Here is a 19,710-nt window from a genome sequence, read left to right on the forward strand (position 1 = left end):
TTTCAAAAATACCTTTTGCTTTCCACTGAGCTCAAAAACAGGGAGCTGTTCATTTAACATTTTCAAGTTCAATGTTTTTGAAATCAATGAATATATTTTAAAAATCAAATTAATTGCTATTAAAGCCTTGAATTTGTAGCAGGCAGATTGTCAATGTGTGGATGGACAGTTTGTCAACCAGAAAAGGGCTATTTTGTGCCTAAAGATCAGAGCATGCATATAGATATGGCATAAATACAGCTCTGCAAATACTCACTAAATACAAGCAAGCCCATAAATGTTTCCTTCCTGTTCAGCCTCCTGGAAAGAAGCACTCAGAGAATAACGGACATGAAGATTTAAGGAATACTTATCTACATAAATAAGTATTTAATCTCAACCAACAGGTAAATGGTGATTTGCAATGTTAAAAATTGCAATAACACCAAAAATAATGACAGCAACCACAGTATGTAGGGTTGGTTCTTGATCATTAATGTTAATACAGTGGTAAAATGGTACCAAAGGTGGATTCTGAAATAACTATGGCCATGGTTCTCAAAGTGTGGTCCCCAGGTCAGCATCATTAGCATCATCAAGGAACTCGTTAGAAATGCAAATTCTTGAACTCCATCCAGGCCTATGAATCAGAAATTCTGGGAGTGGGACCCAGCAATCTGTGCTATAACAAGCCTTCCAGGTGATCCTGATGCATGCTCAAGTTTAAAAATCACTGAACTATGATATGATAGCCATTCAACACTTAAAATGTGGCTAGTCTGAATTGAGATGTAAGGTGTAAGTGAAAAGTACCTACCAGATGTTGAATATATAATATGAAAAAAAAATATTTCTTTAATGCTTTTTATATTGAGTGTGTGTTGAAATAAAAATATTTTTAATGTGTTTGGTTAAATAAAATAGATTATTAAAATTAATTTCACCTATTTTTTACTTTTTAAAATGAAAATCAGAAAATTTAAAATTACATATATGGCTTTTGTTACATTTCTGTTGGACAGCACTATTATAGATGGTTTTTGATTGTTTTGGGGTGTGCGTGTGTGTGTGTATTTATTTTTTGTTTATGCCTTTGAGAACACTGGCTCAGGCTAAGCCTAAAAAGAATTTTCATTCCTCGAGGACAAAGTTTCTGAGGCAGATACAGACAGCCTACTAATAGACTATTATATTGAAGGACCTCAGTCTGTGATTTAAATTCACTGTGGCTTTTCTATAATCATGTATAAACCTACGGTGGTGTAATAGGTATAACCATATATCTTATTGGAGATGGCAAGTTTATATACTGTGACAAGACAACTTAGAATTTATAAATTTGAAAGAATATTTGATTGCCTGATAATATGCTGAGTGGTTTATAGATTGAAGTTTATGTGCTTACTTGATATTATTTTTCTATTTATATGCCTATATTTATTCTTTTAAAAAATTTTTATTTTATACTGCAATATAGTTGATTAACAGTGTTGTGTTAGTTTCGGGTGTCCAGCATATTTATTCTTAATTTAGCCAAAGCAGCTGGGCTATTACACTGTGTTGTGTGGCTGTGTGGATAGCGACATACAGTAATGACATTATGTTTCTAGATAAAAAATCAGTTTCTTTTTGTGAAAGACTAATTCTTCTGGGCACCTCAGTGGTCACAGAGAGAAGTTGTCTTTGGATTATTGGTATTTGTTTTGATATTATTTTGTTCCAGAAACTTCTACTCTATCTTATGCCAGCTGGGATCCAGAATGCAACTAATCACTTTTCCTTGGTAGATGGGCAGAACCTGCATATAAACCGACTAGTTTCTACATGGCAAACAATGCTATTTTATTCATTAGGCAATATGAAACATGCCTAGGGATATTAAGCTTTAAGTGGGCCTATGAAAATATCTGAACTCAGAAATAAATCATCAGCTACAAAATGCCACAAGAAAACGATAAACTTTAAGTCAATTAATGTCTAATTAAATGTCTATTAAGTATAATATATGCCAACTTAATTAGTCATTTAAATGTAGTATTTTTAGAAATTTCATTATATTAAAAAACAAATTATAGGTTAGGCTGTTCTATTTAGCAACAATTCTTGAGTATGCACAATGATTTCTAAGAAATTACACCTAACCATAAATTAAGTGCTACTTATGATCAAATAATCTCAAAATTACTATTTTAAAAATTACCTTTAAAAGTTTACAGCAAAAATATAAAGTGGGGTATAGAGGCCGTTTAGTATATTTGATATATTTGATACAATGCATCACATGTCCTCCATAAATGAGGGTGTATATACAGCCTATGAGGATCTAAAGGAACCCTGTCGGCAAATATAATGGGCCAAGGTTGAGGCTTCTTGGCCCAACCATTAAACTGGTACAAAGACCAACCAGTGGCTACTGGCCAAGAGGTAACCTTGCACGTTTCAGTTCTTGCTATTTTACTAGAGAAGATCCACTTGCAAAATTTCACTGACTGATTCTTAACATTCATTACTGTCCTCACTACTCTGATTTCATATGGGGGACATTCCAATCTCTAAGGATGGACTAAGGGACTATCAGAAAACCTAAAGGTTTTCATCCTTTAAGGTTTATAGGGGAGGAGGAAGATACATGTCTGTTTATCTGGAAACAAACACTATGCTGCCACATTGGTTGGTTGGTTGGTTGGTTGGTTGGTTGGTTGGTTGGAAAGAATGTGTGACCTTCAGTGGACATTATGTTTTAGATGATGGTTGGGCCAGGGAGTATCAACTACCCAGCAATTCACAGAGATACCAGCCCTTGGTACCAAGAACTGAAATTAACATAATTTCCTGCCCCTGTGTATTTTTTCCCACATATTTCCCACCCCTGTGTAAATAATACTGGGGCTGGGCATACTTTCTTTTCCCTGTGTTAAATATCAAGACAGAGCATATTTTCCTGTCCTTATGTTACACAATACTGAGAACAAGCAAAAATAACTTAGCTTCTCACTATAAGAAATACTTGTTCTCAGAAGATAAGACTGAACCAACTGAAATACTTTACTTACTAAGAATAACAGCTTGCTCACCAAGACTCTGTGCAAAACCCTCACTTTGCTATATTCACCAATTCAAGCTACTTTATCAGAAACACTGCACAATCCTAACCCGTTCCTTGTCTTGCAAGACCTGCTTCAAAATCACACAGCCACGCTCCAAAACCCTATAAATATTCTCCCGTGACATCCCCTTTCTAAGACACTGGCAGCACTCTTTCTTGCTCCTGTAAGTATAATAAACTTAGCTTTGCTTGATGAACAGGTTTTTCTGGTGGTCTTTTGGGGAGTCAAAGTTATAATGTTGTGACACTCTTCCTTCCAGGCTGAGGATTATTATGTCTAGTATGTCTAAGCTTGTAAAAATAGAGATAGATGGATACCGAGTAAGGATTTTTTGTCTTATTAAAATTAAGTATTTTTGACAGTCATTATGCCACACAGGTGGTCAAGCAAGGGAGGTTATTCTTAACCTAATTGGGTCTTGGACTCATTTCCCATTCTAAAGGGTTTAGCCTAGCTCCCCAGAAAAATACAGTAGACACATATTTTTACATATAATTTCAAGGGTTCATAGGTCTTCTGAAGGCCATTCATTGACTCTAAATTGTAAACCCTGCTCTAGAGAATACACCAGCTAGGGGAACTACCTTAGGAAACTCTCCTTTCTTTGAGCTTAATTTTTAAAGGTCTAAGAAAGAAAACGTAAGGACTTTGGAAACTTTAGATAACGTTAAGTGTGGTCTGTGACCCACTCTTGGTGGCTTGCTTAAAATACAGATTTCAGGGTTCCATTCTACTCTGGGAATGGAGCCCTAGAATCTGCATTGTAACAGACTGTCCAGGCACTTCTAATGCATACTGAAATTTTTAAAAAGCACTAATCTAGATGAACAAAATAAGCCAGTACTGCAAATCAAAAGTGTCACCTGTCACAAGTACACCCAGTTTCTCTAGGCACAAGTCATGGCATATTCATATCATTGCTGTTACCTTCCACTCAAAATAACAGCTCAGAATTCTCAGTGCATTACTTCACTCTCAACAGTACAATAAATATATACAAATTTCAAGGTAGCCTCAAATTGAAGAGTAGGTGCCTGAACAGTATTTAGCATTTAATAACACTAATACCAAAGAAGCTATCACTAGCGGGCAGTAAAGCAGATTCATACGACTATGGGAGGCATCGCAGAATTCAGTGTTAATTATATAGCCATTAGTTTGACACATGTCATGAATATAACAATGTTTCTATTTTGATTCTCATCCAGGCTACTAGAAGATGCCAAAACTTGTGAGTAATTCAGGCTATGTCTAGAAGGGGTAGTCAATCCCGTTAAATCACATCCTGTAGCATAGCTAGGTCTACTGGGAGTGTTTCTAATGCAACAAAAGAGCACAAGCAGTGTGAAGAGCAATCTCCCCCTAGAACCATAAGGACAATACAAGGTGCAATTCACCAGTCCCAAGTTACTGAGTCTCAAAGAAGTGACTCAACCTGACCTTAAGGGTCTCAATTCAGTTCATTCAATCAATAGAAACCCAGCCTTAGTCAAGTAGTGTAATCAATTATCTCCATCTGGAAGTCTTGCCAACCCTTTGAACTCAAACTCTCCAATAGGAAACTCAGCATCTGCTCCCAGAAATATGCATTTCCAGAAAGATAATACCCTCATCTTTTTGGCCACCCACATAGCATCCAAAGCCTGCAATCATCTTTGACCTCAACCTTTCCTCCAACATCTAATCAATAACCTAAACATCTCTGGAATTTAAATCTAATCTCCATTCCCACCACCACTATGTTACGTAGGCCCTCATCACCTCTGGCCTTGGAGGTTTGCGATATTTCCCCAGTCAGTCTTCCTTCATCCAGTCTTACCTTCTGTCCTGAATTCATTTTGGACATTTGCGATCAGATCACTCTTCTAAAGCATAAGCTTTCATCACCTAACTCACCTACTCCACAAAACTTCAAGGGCCTCCCACTGTACACTTACATAGACCAGATTCCTTAGAATACCATTTAAGGGCTTCTACGATTTGGCTCCAACATAACTTTCAAGGCTTAACTCCTGTGATTTCTTTTCTTGCATCTCAGTCTTCATTCAAACCCGAACCCCCTTGTCCCGTTGCTCTTTTTACTGCCCTGCCCTTTATCATGCTTTCCCTTTGCTTAGAATGCCCTTCCCCATCTTTACAGATCCAAATCGCATCTGACCTTCAAGATCTAGTTCAAATTCTACCTTTTCTCTTTTCTTTTTTTTTAATAAATTTATTTATTTATTTTTGGCTGCGTTGGGTCTTTGTTGCTGCACACAGGCTTTCTCTAGTTGTGGTGCGTGGGGGGATACTTTTTGTTGCAGTGCATGGGCTCTAGGCACGTGGGCTTCAGTAGTTGTGGCACACAGGCTCAGTAGTTGTAGCACACAGGCTTACTTGCTTCACGGCATGTGGGATCTTCCTGGACCAGGGATCGAACCTGTGTCCCTTGCATTGGCAGGTGGATTCTTAACCACTGTGCAACCTGGGAAATCCCCAAATTCTACCTTTTCTATGAAGCATTTTCTAATTCAACCTTCAACAAATATGTACCATGTACCTATTTTGTACTAGGCACTGAGCTTAAGCTGTTGAAGACAAGGGCCTGTTTCCTTTTCCCTCCCCAGCTAAAAGTAAGCTCCTTTCTTTGAATTCTCATAGCAAATGGACATATTTTATCGTATGTAACATGATACATATGTTACTGTGCTTCTTTAATATTCATACTTCTCTTCCCTTACCAGACTGAGCTCCGAATTTCCTAGTGCTTATAAGGAGGCATTTGATAAACACGTTAAATAAGTGAATATCCAGTTGTTTTTTATCTCTAAACAGTGAGTTCATCTGTTTTTTTTTTTCTGATCTGATGGAATATTTTGAACATTATGTAGATTTAGTTTTAATTCTACAAGCAAAACCAATAGAAGCAAGCTAAAAAAAGGCCAATATATTAGGAGCTATAAGCTGTTTATAAAAATAAAAACCAACACACAGAGCATCCTAGCAGGTTGGTGTTTAAAATAACTGACCCACATGAAAAGATAACAGCTATTTCTTTGTCAGGATACTTATCTAGTATTACACAATAATGACAGTAATTAAATCAAGGGAGGTAAGGTATGTGTTGATCATGGAAGGTTGGTATTTTTGTCTTTTCCACTTTTCTATTATTTCCCCTCACATGCTGTTTTCAATGTGGCCCAGGAAGCTTTCATGGCAAAGAAGCAAAAAGAGGGCAATGACCAGTGAGAAACAAAGGGCTACATTCTGCTCTGTTCTGAGAATGCTGAACAAGGCATCAGTACCACAGCCTCATACAAATCTCATGCACGGAGAGAATGCGTCTTCGTCTTTGCTGCCATCTAAAAATAGTAGCAGTAGTAGCTTACATTTAATAACCACATAGGATGTGCATTACCATATTCAATAGTCACACAAGTTTTAGGAGGTAGATACTGTTATTATTGCCAGTTAAGGCTGAGGAAAGAGAGGGTCACCGAAGCTGAGCCACTTTGCCAAAGTGGCTCAGATTGTAAGTGGAGGAATAAGACTAAACACCTATGTCCAGAGCTTTTACTCTTTTAAGTTTTCTTTTTAGTTGTGGTAAAATAGACATAACGTACAATTTACCATCTTAACCAGTTTTAAGTGCACAGTCCAGGAGTGTTACGTACATTCATATTCTTGTGCATCCATCCCTGCTATCCATCTCCAGAATTCTTTTCATCTTGCAAAACTAAAACTCTGTACCCATTAAACAACAACACCCCATTTCCACCTCACCCAGCAACCACTTTCTGAATCTATGATGTTGACTACTCCAGGAACCTCACATAGGTAAAATCATACGGTATTTGTCTTTTTGTGACTGGATTATGTCACTTAGCATAATGTCCTTAAGGTTTACCCATGTTGTAGCATATGTAAGGATTTCCTTCCTTTTTTAGGCTGAATAATATTCCACTGTATGGATATACCGCTTTTCTGTATCCATTCATCTGTTGATGGGCACTTGGGTTGCTTCCACCTTCTGGTTACTGTGTATAATGCAGCTATGAACATGGGTGTTCAAATATCTGTTCAAGACCTTGCTTTCAATTCTTCTGGGTATATATCCAGAAGTGGAACTGCTGGGTCATATGCTAATTCTCTTCTAAATTTTTAAGGAACTGCCATATTATTTCAGAGCCTTTAGTTTTTTTTTTTACCAGTAATGAACTACTGCTGTCACACTGGCTGCCCAGGGTGACATCAAGCAGGGCAGCATTTGTCCTCTATGAAAGGAAGAAACAGCTTGATTACCCATGACTCTGAATGAGCAGTTAGGAAGCTTTCACTAATGCTAATTATTTCACTCCTAGGGAAGCAAATGAGGCAGGAGATAATTTCTATCAGGATATCAAAATGAAAATCATGTAAAGGGAAGCTTTGTCTGATATCATCTTCTCTGCATGGATATTCTCTCACATACGATAGCACTTCTAAGGCCCTTGAACGAGGTTGCTTATTTTCTAGTCACTTCTCTAAGACTATCTATGTGACTGTGGGCAAAGTCACCTCCCCCACTTCATCTCAGTTTGTTGGAACAGGTGACAACAAAAGATGTAGTGGTATGAGCTTAGGCAACTTATTTCACCTCTCTAAATTTCATCTGTAAAATGGAGACAATGATAAGAGTTATCTAATTGGGTTGTAGGAATGGTTAAGTGAATATAAAGTATTATTAGCCTAGTGCCTGGAACATTTGTTCAGTAAAGAGAAGTTTCTTTCATTATGATGATTATTTTCAAGGTTCTATATGTAAAAGAAACAGAAACATTTGTCTATGTAAAGACATGCATGAATTTTCATAGTAGCTTTATTTATAAAAGCTCAAAACTGTAAACAGTCTAGAAATCCTTCAGTGGGTAAATTGTTAAATAGCCATACCATGGAATACTACTTAGCAATAAAAAGGAACAAACTATTGATACAACACAGTAACTTGGATGAATCCTAAGAACATTATGCTGAGAGAAAAGCCAGTCCCAAGAGGACATATACTATATTATTTCATTTACACAAAATGTCCAGAAAGACAAATCTACAAAACCAGATTAGTGATGGCCTAGGACTAGAGTGGGGTGGATGGGTGTTAACTCTAGGCAGACGTGGGAGATCTCATTGGAGTGATGGAAGTGTTCTAAAACCAGATTGTGGCGATGGTAGCACAGGTGTATAAATTTACTAAAACTCATCAAATGGTACACTTAAAAATGGGTTTCTGTGTCTACATTATACCTTTAACATATTTTTAAAGGATTCTATGTGTATCTAAAAATAGGATCTGCACAATTGTATTCTGTTGGACCACCGGAAACACCGATCGTACAAAGCTGTTTTCAATTTCTCACTTACCGAAGGATGCGCTGCTATGTATCCATGTGCGCTTTTATCTGAAAAATAAACATAAAGATATTACCTTTGTTTCATCAAGACTGCCTCCTTTAGAGACCATGCTTAACAAAACTGCACGTGTTTGGCCAGAAGGAAATTTTCTAATTCAGTATTAAATAGATACTAGGACAAACGATATACTTTTTCTTAAAGTAGCTTGCACCCTTACCTCATCACCATAGTCTCACCACCTCATTTCATAGATCTTAATGAAGGCCTCCACTGAATCTCATCTATACTGAGGGATGGTGATATCACCTCCTCCTGACTGGTATGATTCTACACGCCTATATCCAGGATTTCTCCCCAACTTCCTCCTTCCCTCTCCCCCTCCCTTCCTCCTTTCCTTTCCTTCCTTCCGCCCTTCCTTCCTTTCTCCTTCCCTTCCTCCCCCCCCATGCTATTAATTAGTCTCCACACTAGAGGATCAAGAAAACATATGGTGAGTTTCAGAATAGAGCAATTACTCAGATACTATTGAGTTCTAACATAGTTTTCAGGATTTCATCTTTATAAACTGAGAGAATTCAACACATAAGAATAAAAGGGTGAAAAAGCAGTGGCAACATGGAATAAAGAACAAATTCTGGAAATCTGCCCCATACTAAAACCAATGCCAAGAGGTAGGGGCTCTTTACAGCAGAAGCACTAATGATAATATTCTGTTCTTTCTTTAGATGTAAATAATAAATTGTTTTAGAGAGGCAACCCAGATCACCTTTTTCAAAATTTTTGTTTGCTATATGTTTTTCAGTTGCTTATAGTGCAAATTTGAATATCAACACTTCAGACGAAGGCAGAGTCTACATCTAGCAGATGAAGTTGAGATTTGGCAGGAACATGGCCATTTCCATCTCTTATAAATACCAAGAGATGATTTATCTTTTTAAGTCTGACTTTGAGGCCTGGTCAAAATAAACCTGCAACCACAAAATTTGTGCTGTGTCATCATGGTGTAATTCAATGAATCTAAGGGATAAAATAAATTTCAAGAGACCAGGGTTTGATCCAGATATCTCTTACTTCATGAATGTATCCCAAGGCCTGATCCTAAGTGACTGAGTGTCTTCATGCCACTGAAGAGACAAAACAACTGTGATTGCTGATTCAAACTGACAACTACTGCTTCACTAAACAATTTGCTTATTTGAGTTCTAAAATCACCCAAGTACCTTAAATCTCCTAACATCAACTTCAACTTCCAACTCATCTTTTGGTTGACTTATGTTGAAGTCATTCAGAAAAAGAACTTGAACTGGCTTCGAATGCCCTGCAGGCATTCTGTTCTAATCCTGAGGTTCTGAGATTGGAATTACCTCTTCACTTTTTTTTTTTGGCCGCACAGCACAGCTTTCGGGAACTAAGTTCCCCAACAAGGGATCAAACCTGGGCCCTCGGCAGTGAAAGCACCGAGTCCTAACCACTGGATCACCAGGGAATTCCCACTTCCTCACTTTTTGATATCCTAGATTTACTCTTACCTCCTGACGTAAAGCTCATGTATTTCTGGTTGTTGACTGTTTCTTTGGAATCATAGAATTTGAGAACATCTAGAACGGCTTGGGGGTTCTTCTTCTGTTCCAGCTTTGTTATGTTGGAGGTTTGGAGTAATCGTGCCCATTGCTCAGGAATTCCCTGTGGACAACCAAAGGGAAAGAATGGCAGCTCAGAACATTCAGCAGCTGCATTTTCACGTTCCAGTAAAGTTCTTCACCAAGAAGCCCATGCTACCTGTAGGATTACACTTGGGAAACTGAAGGTACACTCTAGATTTAAAGTTAGTAACTTAATAATGCAATCATTCTCTTCTCTAATTAAAACACATAGGTAAAACTAGGATCCAACTTAAAAAGGGTGGGTGGGAGTATGACTGTGATAGAAAAAAAAAAGCGCATGAAAATCACCTCCATATTAACTCTGCTCATCCATGAAATGATGTTTACGGCTTAGCTTATTTTTTTTCTGGCGACTCAGGGCAGACATAGCAAGACTTCTCTAAATTTGCGCACGGCATAGTATAGTGCAGATCAATAGGTTTTATATGACTGGAATAACATAAGCTGTTTCTGGGCATGTTGTAATCAGAATAGCTTTTAGAACAAAAGGAAAGCCTCACCCTTGGTCAGTTCATACTCTGTGATTATCAAATGTAATTTTTTGGGGGGGTGTCTAGAACTTTAATATAAAGGGGGATTGAGAGGAGACAAAAATAGAATCGTGGACCAGCAATAACCACAGGGGTGCTAAATAGTAACATCTTCCCTGCAGCTTTCTCCTCTCCTCCCTCCACTCCCTCCTCCCCACTTCGTTCACTGGCCACATAGAACCTGGGGACTGTGGCAACCATGCCAAAACCTTCTGAAAATTTGCAATAATCTGAAGCATTTAGAGCAGAGAGGAGGGAGTCTTTGGCAATCTAACCAAGGAGAATTGCAAAAATTACACAGAGAGGTTAGCTTTGCATTGTGCGTTCAGCATTCTTTCCTACATGTTCAGCCTACAGATGTCCCCATTTCATAATTATCCAACCTCCAAGAGCAACTTGGAGCGAGAAACAGACACACTATTCCTGAAGTGCATCTAGACACAATTTCTGTGGCTTTGTCCTGTGAAGTCTCGGCAAAACAATGTGTGACGTGGGCCTCCAGAGTTTGGGAATGACAACAAAAAAGTGAGATAAGCCAAGCAACGACTCTACTGCACACACATGAACCTGCTGCTGCAGTGCTATGACATCTCAAAGAAGCACTTTGATGCAAGCTTCTTTTGGGCCTGTGACGCACCTCTGGGAGCTTCCCTGGGCACATCTGTGAGCCATAGAGATCTGGCTGTAATGGACGTAAATAAAGAAAGAAAAGAAAGTTAAAACAGAATGTGGGACAACTTAGAAGGTGGGAGGAGATGAAACCAATGGGTCTGAATGGGGAGGGGGGTAATCCCTTCTAAAGTGGGGGCGGTTATGAAAATAGGGAGGTATTAACTAAATCGGGCAGGACAGGCTACAGGACAACAGATTTAAGAGAACAGAGAAAACGACAATGTTCCAAAGTTTGGATGCATAGTTCCGCTTTTGGCCAGATGCTTCCTCCATAAATATGCAATAATAAGAATTACCATTAAGTGACTGGAGAAATTAGTAAAAGGCAGAAACATGAATTTGGAGGGAAGAAGGATGGCATCATGAAAAGCTTCAGCCATAATTTGTAAGTTGTTTTTACAACTGGGTGGTCACAGGTAGCCAATGGCCATGTGATGAACTTACAAATTTCAGTTCCCAATTCTGGTGAACCATTTTCAATTTCACATTGGAAGTGTCTGTGTGGCTAAAATTCAAAGAAGAGTTATATGGTGATGCTGAATTTAACCTTGTCCTCATTAAGGTGATTCTTCTGTATTTCAGAGCTAAAGTCATGGCTGGCTTAGAGAAAACGAGATTAAGGATTTCCCACACAGCCAGACTCTATGTTTGAATTTCTTAGACATTTAGACCAGGGAAAGGGAAACCATTTCGTTTCAAATCATACTATGAATAATCTCCATTTTTTAAGCTCTTTATTGGAATGAATAATCTCCATTTTAATGCCACAGTACCAAAGTCCCACTTCCCACAAAATAAGATCAGATATAAGGTAACAGCTTTGTCTAAATAAAGATATTATTTCCAACACTACAGAAACATGCTTTGACTCAACTGATTTGATTTGAGATACAGGTCTTTGATTCCTGGCATTTGGGGTTCTCCAAGCACAGTGAAAGGACATTTTTACATGCATTCATCACGCAATTTGATGCTAAAGCCTTAAGCCAAAAATTTGAACTCAGGAGCCCATGCATGATCCCAGTTCTGATTCTAAGTGCAATTAATAGCATTTGGTTAATACTGTAATGGCCGAAGGAGTTATTAAGTGTTACAAAACAGGGTATGCATTGCACATAACCACTAGAGCAGACATCACTGGCATGGTCATTACCATAATCATTAGAATATTTGCAGTTATTATACATTCTCATGGCACTTCTACATTTTTTGTGATAATAGTCTTGTGATCACTAGGACAGCAGGAAAAACTGCTGTCAATTGCAAAAGATCCTCCAGACAACTATACTTACCATGAGACTACACTGCTGACTTAATTTCTTTTTTCCTTTTTTAAGTTGAGATAAACCAGTTCATCAATGAAACCTGACACTTAAATCTGAATGTATGCCACAAAGGCACGGAATCAGAAAGCCATCTCATTACTCCAAATTGAGGTACAAACCCCAAAAGTCAGATAGCTAATGGAGACCTAGAAGTGTGAGCATCAGAAGCAGGAGCCCATGTCAATGCCTGACCATGTATGTAATAACAACTAGATGTACATCAAGCTGGGGATTGTCCAGTGTAGCCCAGGAGAATGGCAGCATGACACAACAGGCCAAGCATTTATCTTATCATAAGAAATGATAATTTATATCACTCATACCATTTTTCCCTCTGATTGACTTGAAGCGACCGTCACAGGTCTAGAGGTCTGGAAGGGGGAGTTCTGAAGTATTTGGGACAAAAATGGCAATATAAAGGGTAAGGACTTGTAACAGTTTCATACCCCAAATCTCACCTCCCCATCTAATTGTAACCTCAGGGTCTAAGTGTATGACCAAGTGTATGAGGTTTTATGGGCCAATTAGCCAAAGGGTAAGCACCAAGCAATACACCAAACCAGTGTCCACATATTCTAATAACAGGCCCTTGTGAGACAACTGGACTCGACAGTTCAACAAACTGCTGGAAATTCAACCTCAACAACTGTAACGATCAAGTTTAGTAATATCTCCCTCCCCCTCCATGTAAACGTGCGTGCACACACACACACACATGCACACACGCATACACATAACCAGTTAGTGGTACTGGGGCGACTAAGACCCAATTCTAAATCCTACCAATGAAATGACTTTTTAAAGCTTATTATCATCTGGTATTTTTAGAGTTAGTAAATAGAAATCACAGGTTAAGATAGTAAAAAAAAAAAGGTGGGGCAGAATTTGGTATCTTTAAAAAATAACGTGGGGACAAATAGTTGTAAGAGATTATCACAGTGACAATAAAGTATATCAGATTTCCAAATTTATCCTGTGTCTTATCTATATACTCAGTGGATTTCTAACAACTGCATCCAAACACTTTATTTTATATTAGGTTTTTGGGAGGAGGGGAAAGGTTCTTGTTTGCTTTGGTTCAGTTGCATCGAATTGTTTTTCATGATTGGAAAGATTGCCTATCACCTATCCCACCCCACCGCTCTCTGGTTGATTCTTTGGGTTCTAATTGACAGCCAAGTGAAAATGACTGGTCTCCAGTCAGCAAGATGATGGTGATTCACTTTCCTTCATTGCCATTCAGAACCCATAAAAAACAAAGGAAAAGCTAAAGATAGAGAAATCGTGTCATAAGATGTCAAGTAAGTAAGAAAGAGTGGAAAAAATTTAAAAATTGGAAAGGAACCAGAATATCACATGAGAATAGTGGAGGGGAAAATTTCCACATCAGAAAACAGAAGCAAAAAAGAGAAGAGAAATATGGAATGACAACAATAAAACAGAAGGAAAGCACACAGAAAACAAAAAGGTCAAAACTGGAAAGACAGTTCTTAAAATAAAAAAGGGAAGTTTTTAAGATAAAACTTATAATGATTAAGTGCTTTTACTGTTTCAAACATCAGAAAAAATAGTCACCTCTTTGTTTATGATTTTTTAAAAATCTAAACTTGTTCAGATTATAAAAATATATATATTTTTTGTTTGGGGTGGTGATGATGATGGTGGTAGTGGTGATAGTGAGGTTATATTTTCCAAGTGTAGCTAACAGAATATTCTCAAATACAGCAAAGAACAGAGGCTGGGCTCAGACTCAAGGCCATTTGAATAATGTCTCTGACTCCAATGATGAAATTGGTTAAACCAGTATCTCAACTTTATCGATGTCAGCACTTCTTAACGTTCTCTCCTGCTTGCTACTGAGAACATACAATCAGCTCACATCACTTTGCAAGGCTAAGATGTTTAGTCAGTTTCCATTTCATTTTCGCACTGCTTACTTCCGGAATTGAAAAAAGAATATAATTTGTCTGTCAATTCAGGAACATGGTTTGATTCTCCAAATCAAATTAATTTGTTCTTCCTTTTCTAAAATTTAATCTTATGACACAGTCTACTCACTAACCATCATGTTATGAAATAGGAAATTTAATTATTTAATATCTAAATTTCTCTCTGGTTTAAGAATCCAAGAATTAATGGTGATGGTTCTATCACAGATTTTTTTTTTCTGAAATGCATTCAAAATTACTCATTATCTCGGAAGGCACATTTTGACTGAGGTCCTTACTAGTATGAGAAAGTAGTTGATCTTTCTGAGGACATGTTTCTAGCCACATCTTTTCCTTCATCCATCTAAAAGAAAGATACCAGATTCTTAAAAAAAAAGGTATAAAATATCATAGATTTGAGGTCGTGTGCTATTTGAGCACTACAAATATCCAGAGAAAGACTGGACCTATAGCTATAGTCTTTCTGGAGAATTCTTATTGGTATTTATTGTAGATTGTGTATATATATTATATTTGTATATATACACAAATACAAAGTAAGCATATAACCACTAAAGCCATCAATATTTCTTCCTGAAACATGGGGTCTGTTGTTTTGAATGTCTACAAAATATACCTGTAAATAAGCCTAAAAATAAGCCATGTCCTTGAAATCAAAGGGAAGAAAAGGCCAATTTTACAGAGATTTTTGGTTAGTGTGGTTAGCATATCTGGTTAACCCAGGCTCCAATGTAAAGCCTGAATTATTCAGATAGACTGTTTTCACTGGCCCAGTTGAGTCATCGGTTCTCTGATTCGCTTCAAGTGATAAAGAACAGGTTCAAGCTGAGTCTATCTGGACTACAGCTTCTGTGCCATGGTAAATGAGCATTTTCAATCAAGTTGAAGGCTAGCTGCGATCAGACATTTCTGTTAAGATGGACAAAATAATTTTGCCAATACTCTTGCCACTCTCCAGTTCCATCTGTGATTGCCTAGGCAAAGTCCATCTTCCTTGAAATCACCAAAGACATCAAGTCTGACATTTTGGGACGTGGCAATTCTTCCTTGAAACCTATTTTCACAAAGGAATTTTTTTCACGCCTTACAAAACAAAATAAGGAGCTTACTTACAGTGAATTCCCCGGTGACTGCGTCAAACCCCACATGAATCGTATGTTCAAAGTCTGAAGGAAGAGAGATCTCTGGGCGTTCTTTCTCTTTCTTCTTATTGGCTAAAGGCAAAATGTTAACATGTATTTATTTGGGATATGGTTTTGGCATCCATAAGTTGTACAATTAGGTTCATCAAAATAATTACAAAGTTGAAAGGCAATGGAGTCCAACACAATTATAACAATATTTAACTCCAGAATTTATGGTTTTATGTAAATAAGTGGCTGAGAGTTTGACGAAATGCTGTGTCCAAATAATTTTCAAATTTCCAAATTGAATTCAAACAAAACTTGTAGTCAAACTGATTTATGTCCTTTACCAGTCTAATGATGCAATCAATAGGTATTTAGGTATATTGTGTTTAACTGCCTTTGTTGGATCAAATACCACTTACTGTAGAAGAAATTCATTAGACTCAAGTCAAGCTAAGCCTTATTAGAAAGAAAGAATAGAAAAGTGCTTAAGCTATCTATAAAAGTGTTATGAATTATTTCTATGTTAAACCATATTTAAATATCAAGTAACTAGAACTTTAGGTGCTTACATTATGAAGATAATAGGCTCTTGGTCTTCTTTCAATGAGAATATTATTGCAAATCAATAATGGTGCAAATCTTTCTTTATCATTAAAAATGTTTTAAATTATATCTTACCCAGAACTTCGCTAGTAAAAAAAACAAAACCAAATTGTTGCTTTTTACTGAATTAATTTTATTTAGTTCTTAGAAACTTCAAACCAATTCCCTGGTTTAGTCATTCTAGTTTGTTGCTATTTTTCCATGTCCCTATAAATTTTGTCATAGTAGCCATTCAAAATCATTGTCTCAAGTAACAGATTTTTCAGTGACACAATTATGAATAAATACATCAATAGTTAATAAGTCAAAAGGCTTTAAAGGTATAATCAGTGAAGAAATTAAGTTAGGAACTGTAATGAAGTTAGTCTATCTCAAAAGAGATCCCAGGAGGAAGTGATTGTGGAAACATTGCAAAATGGCATTTACTAGCTTCCATAATAGACATATCAGCAAATTTGGGCAGGAATCTCTGATATGGCTGCATTTCACAGTCCAAAAAATAATACTCACCCTCCTAATACTAAGCATGAACCAGTTTTGTCCAATTGAAACCAATCAACTTTAAAGTTGCTAGGGTGGCAAATTTAGAACATTCTGGTTCAAATAGATGTTTCCTTGGCCTTAATTTCAGGCAACATTTAATTAACCATCATGGATTACGTGTTTTGTGGGTTACCCAGGACGAATTTTAAATTCAAAACGTTTCATGTTCAAATGCCATTCTTATGGCTTCTTTTCACTTTCTACTCTCTCTCGCTGTTCCACATCCTCCTCTGTTGTCCATAGAGGACAGAGATATGGGACAGAAATACGGAAAATCAAGTAGTAAGAGGATTAAGATACAGGATTAGGAGACGAAGGTTGGGGTGGGGTGGGGGGACAAGAGTCACTCAAAGTCTTTGCCTGGCCATGGAACACATTTAGGACTCATCTTGAAAAGTATATATGTGCCATCTAACTTCAATTCAGCATCGATTCCACATTTACAGTGAGCCTACTTTATTGAATATCATTTGAACTGAACAGTGAAGATGAGAGTTTTCTGTAGGCACCTCTATTTCCCCTGCATGTGTATGGACTGTAGCTACCATTTGTACTTGTTCAACTACCATTTTTCCTTGTCCAGAAAGGCAAACAGAACAACCAGCTTTCTGTTCTTGCCACTGAAGGTGTCCCAGCTACTCCTGTAATCATTTTCTTATTTTCCTCTTTCCTGATCTCCCTCCCATCCATGTGGGACATGGATAACCACCTCTCTTTCTACTTCCTTGACAATGTGGCTTGATTCTCCTTGTCCCTCAGTGACCATGCTTCATTTGATGGGCATCTTTTCTTCTGCCTTTCCTAGCACAGTCTTTGGCATTCATTTCTCTTCAATGGCATTCACTCCCAGATACTAACTCATGTTGGATAAGTCCCTAATCTACGCTTGGCAGGGATAGATACAGATTTTGTGAGACCAAAGACTTTATGTGAGGAAAGCTCCCTTTAAGCAAAAACAATACAAAATTGCTAGGGCTCTTTCTAGTGCCTTGGAAGAGTCCCAGGCAAGTGAGAAACTCTGAAGAAGCAGCTTTATTCATTTCATAGTAAATCTACTCCTGGTGGTTGGTGACCTTTTTGGTGCCAAAGACCACTCTGAAAAATGTGAAGAAAGCTGTGGTACATCTGTCTATAAAATTGCACTATACACATACACACAATTTTTCATATAACTTAGAGATTCAAAATTCCCTGGGCTCCAGGTTAAGAAGCCCTAGCTTAGTCTACATCTCTAATCATCATATCACCTTGCATTCACGACCAGCAAACAGGCTCTCCCTACTTCTCCATTAGCAATGGCTGCACAATTGAAACATGTTGACTTAGAGATAAACAGTCCACCTAAGCTGAGCTATGTGAATCAGCTTAATGGTGTCTCCCTAAGGCCACCTGCTTGCCAGTCCCTTACCAACCAAATTATGCCATTCTCTTTGCACAGGACTAAACACAACAGAGGCAGGAAGCCCAAACTCACTCCCCCTTCAGTGTCCATGTTCTCAGTGAAATGATAACTACTCACCACCCAGATCAGAAAGGATTAAGGCCTTGGACCCCTCCTCTTCGGGAGGCTCTAAGCAATGAAGAGATTATGACCCTCTCTCTCAAATAAAAACAATACTAAAGCATAAAAAAGGTAAGGAAGCCCGCAAAGTTCTGATGTTTCTGTGATGATTAAGTCTTTTAAAAAACTACTCTATATCCCAAATCAAAATGTTTTCACATTTTGGGTGCCCCAAATTGCTGGCCCTTAGGCACACGTTTACTCTGGCTTTTGCGTGTTTCAACCCTGGCCCAACTGCCCAAATCATACATTTAGGAGCTTCTTTGACTCCTACTTTAATTCTACCTTAATTAGTCATCACGTTCTATTTCCCTAACTCATTCTGGATCCATCTTCCTCCTTTTATCTCCACAAACCACCATCTGAGTCCAAGGCCCTGGCATTTTTCACCTGGTCTTACTCCCTCCAGTTTTGCCCCCTGCAATTCATGACTCTGTGGCCGGAGTAATCTTTTGAACTTCTGCCTTTAAGATCCTTCCAGGGGTCCCCATGAGCCAGCTGTTCAGAGTTCATGCCCCTTAGCGTGTTTGCCAAGGGCCTGCTTAATCCGCCCCCAGCTTACCTCTCCACTGTCTATTCTTGCTGTGGCCCCTGCGGTTCCACACCTATTTCACGCGCCCTCAACTGCCAGCTTTTCTCTTACTGCCAAGCTTTCACACATGTTATGCTGAGGCCTGGAAAGGCTTACTTCTTACCGGCTCACCTCTGCACCCTTATTCTTGAAGATTCACTCTTGTGTTTGCTCTCCTTTGGCAGGTCTTTTCCTGTCTTCCCTCTGCAAAGTTAAATGCCCTTCTCTTCCCGCTCCCAGAGAACTACCCCCTGTATGCTCTGCGTTTGGCCCTTAATAACACTGAATTGTCCTTTCTTCTTTACATACCTCTCTCTCTAGCTAAAATGTGAGATACTTGACAGCAGAGGCTAGCTACATCCTACTCATTCTCGTATTCCCCAGCACCTGGCTTATGTCTGCACACGTAATCACTGTCATCTATGGAATATTCACCACGTGCAAAGTGCTTCTAGGGTTACGTCATTTAATCTCCACCACAATCTTATCAGGCAGGCCTTATTGTTATTGTATTATTATTGTTTTATAGATGAGGAAAGTGAGACAGTGAAGTTAAACCACGTATCCAAGGTTATACAGCTGGCAGGTGTCAGCACCAGGATTTGAACCTAGGTCCCAATTGTGTCTGCAGAACCTAAGCTCTTAATAGCGACACTATTTATTATTCAGTAGCATTAAAAAAAAAAAACCTTAATAGGTTTGAGCTGTT

At 38.1% G+C, this 19,710-nt stretch overlaps 1 protein-coding gene across 9 annotated transcripts in view; it reads right to left on the reverse strand.

The window, feature by feature from the left end:
• PAK3 (p21 (RAC1) activated kinase 3) overlaps nucleotides 1–19,710 on the reverse strand; it is a 257,512-nt gene that overhangs the window by 57,089 nt on the left and 180,713 nt on the right. For 8 of the 9 annotated variants that reach the window (XM_057717981.1, XM_057717976.1, XM_057717975.1 and 5 more), the window contains 4 exons: nucleotides 15,707–15,807; nucleotides 11,285–11,329; nucleotides 9,983–10,136; nucleotides 8,463–8,500 (listed from right to left, as the gene is read on the reverse strand). In XM_057717981.1, the coding sequence (XP_057573964.1) occupies nucleotides 8,463–8,500; nucleotides 9,983–10,136; nucleotides 11,285–11,329; nucleotides 15,707–15,807 (338 nt within the window). The remainder of the gene's footprint in view (nucleotides 1–8,462; nucleotides 8,501–9,982; nucleotides 10,137–11,284; nucleotides 11,330–15,706; nucleotides 15,808–19,710) is intronic. The other variant, XM_057717983.1, reaches the window with a different exon arrangement.

The sequence above is a fragment of the Hippopotamus amphibius genome, chromosome X, assembly GCF_030028045.1.
Source record: "Hippopotamus amphibius kiboko isolate mHipAmp2 chromosome X, mHipAmp2.hap2, whole genome shotgun sequence".
In the NCBI taxonomy this organism is placed as follows: domain Eukaryota; kingdom Metazoa; phylum Chordata; class Mammalia; order Artiodactyla; family Hippopotamidae; genus Hippopotamus; species Hippopotamus amphibius.